The sequence below is a fragment of the Bactrocera latifrons genome, unplaced genomic scaffold, assembly GCF_001853355.1.
Source record: "Bactrocera latifrons isolate USDA-ARS-PBARC rearing strain unplaced genomic scaffold, ASM185335v1 scaffold_116, whole genome shotgun sequence".
NCBI classification, from domain to species: Eukaryota; Metazoa; Arthropoda; class Insecta; order Diptera; family Tephritidae; genus Bactrocera; species Bactrocera latifrons.
Genome location: NW_017534586.1, coordinates 609658 through 611853, shown reverse-complemented (window position 1 = coordinate 611853; position 2196 = coordinate 609658). Strand labels below are relative to the sequence as shown.

The 2196-nt window shown below is 46.3% G+C and overlaps 1 protein-coding gene across 1 annotated transcript; it reads left to right on the top strand.

Annotated features, from left to right (window-relative positions):
- The first annotated feature begins 731 nt into the window (after positions 1-731).
- On the top strand, positions 732-1743 carry LOC108976879 (brachyurin). Its single transcript, XM_018946266.1, has 2 exons — positions 732-1075; positions 1146-1743. Exons 1-2 carry the CDS (start codon positions 732-734, stop codon positions 1741-1743), a joined length of 942 nt encoding a protein of 313 aa, XP_018801811.1.
- The last annotated feature ends 453 nt before the right edge of the window (positions 1744-2196 follow it).

The window sequence follows — 2196 nt, the reverse complement described above, 5'->3', positions numbered from 1 at the left end:
TCCTCTTTTTCCCGTTCATCGACGTGCTCTTCCATGCGATTGGCTGACGCTGGGTCCGAGGCATTACAATAATTACGAGTGGTGAAATCTGCCCGGCTGTTCTAAGCCTTCGATCTAGCACCAGCCAGATGTTTCACCTCTTCTTCCTTCAGGCTAGACTTGCCTTCGAGAAAGTAATATATTTCGATCGTTGTCTTGTATCCCGGTTTTGTCTTCAGACCCTACTTGCTTGGTTTCTTCCGGGACCCTCTCCAGTTACCAAAGTTGGAACCCTCGGTCGCCAGCAATTTCAATTTCAACTTTTTGAAGAGAACCTCTACGGGAGACGGTGATGGATGTGGTAATCGAAGTAAAAAACGAGCCCTGAACTTATTTACATTTTTTCTCGAAATAGAGGATTTCGAAAACATATTCAATATATGATCGAATTGTTGGAAATGCTATACTGTTCTAACTTCTTATTCCACGGAATGGCATAAAAGCCCTGATTCGGGTCACATTCAGTTGATTTGCTACTAAAATTTTAACCCTTCGGTAAAACCACAAAGCTTTAAATATCTGAACTAATGACCCTTGCCTTAAACAAGCGACTACAGTAGATCTTAAAGCAATTATCGCGCACACCTACTCGTACATAGCTTTGCGATCTTACTTTGCCTTTACTAAAAATCTATAAAAGTCTCAAGCGCTTCTTATTCACATTTGCATTGCAACAGAGACCGTCTGCAATAATGGTGTATTATATGCTTGCGCTATTCATTTGTGCCACTAGTATTTCGACCGCTACAAATGCCACTTCCACAGCGGTGCAGGAAATGCACCGAAACTACTTTGGCGGCGGCATTTACGATTTCTGGTATTGGGACCTCGCCTGGCTGGTGTGGGATAAACAGTGCTCCAAATACAACATCACACGCGGCGTAGATACGCGCATTACAGGCGGCGACCTGGCCGCGCCCAACATGTTCCCTTATCAGGTGGGGCTGCTGCTGTTGCGCGCACCAAAAGTCTACCAATGTGGCGGCACGCTGATATCCGTGAATTATGTGCTCACCGCCGCGCATTGTTTATATAAGTAAGCTACAATGGCAAGTGGTCTACCAGTTTGTGGTTATAATAATAATTATTTTACTTCCACATTGCAGGTCCACGCGCGGCAAAGTGTTTTTGGGTTCCATCGACTTCGCCAATCCGCTCACCTCGGCAGCTGTTTACAATGTGAGTGAAAGCGCTTTCATCGTTTATGAACGTTATGTGCTGCATGGCGGTCGTGATGACATCGGTCTTGTGCGTCTGCCATCGCCGGCCGCGCTCTCCGACGCGGTACAGACAATACCACTTGCGCCGCGCTTCATGACACAGTCCTTTTTGGAGGGTGAAATCGTCACCACATCCGGCTGGGGTCTAATAAGTGACAGCGATAGTGAAAAAATGGTGTTCAATTTGTTGTTGTACTACGTAGATGCGCCCGTGTTGCCGCTGAGTGAGTGCGCCTGCTATTATCTGCCCGGCTTGGTGCGTGGCCCTAACCACATTTGCGCCAGTGGCGCTGGCGGACGTGGCAGCTGTGATGGCGACTCTGGCGGTCCACTAACCTATTACTATCGCAATAAAAGCTATTTGATTGGATTGACCGCCTTTGGCAGCGCTGGCGGTTGCGAAATTGGTTATCCATCAGTGTACACGTGCATAACGACGTATCTGGATTGGATAGTCGCGCGTACGGGCATTCAAGTTTATTGAACGGAAGTCCGCGCAAACACTCAATGCGTCAACTGAGTATATATTTGTGCTTGCTTGACTTTTAACGACGCACTTGTATTGTTTGGTATATTTTGTGCAATAAAGTGTTCAACTAACGGTATTTATGCATATTATTTTCATTGTTTGCTTGTTTACTGCTTCGTGAAAGCAATAGCGCCGTGCAATTTTCGTAATCGTCACCCACAAAGCGACCCAAACAATTAACGCCTAATTGAACGCCATTAATTATGCAAGGCAGGGGGCGGTGGGAGAGTAGTGTGTGCGTGTGTTGGGGGAAATTGCTTTGGAGAGTAAGACAACAAACTGTGTCGAAAACAAAGCAATCGACGCCAATGTGGTGGCTGAAGTGGAAATTGTTCGCCTGTATTGACTCAACGTTAGAGAAATGTGGCACGTAGCAATTGAGTAGAGCTTTACACACACACGTACATT

What these genes read in the sequence shown, in the direction of transcription:
- LOC108976879 (XM_018946266.1), top strand. Translation starts at nt 732, where the DNA reads ATGGTGTATTATATGCTTGCGCTATTCATTTGTGCCACTAGTATTTCG. An exon ending in GCCGCGCATTGTTTATATAA is followed by an intron (nt 1,076 to 1,145) that starts GTAAGCTACAAT and finishes TCCACATTGCAG; the next exon opens with GTCCACGCGCGGCAAAGTGT.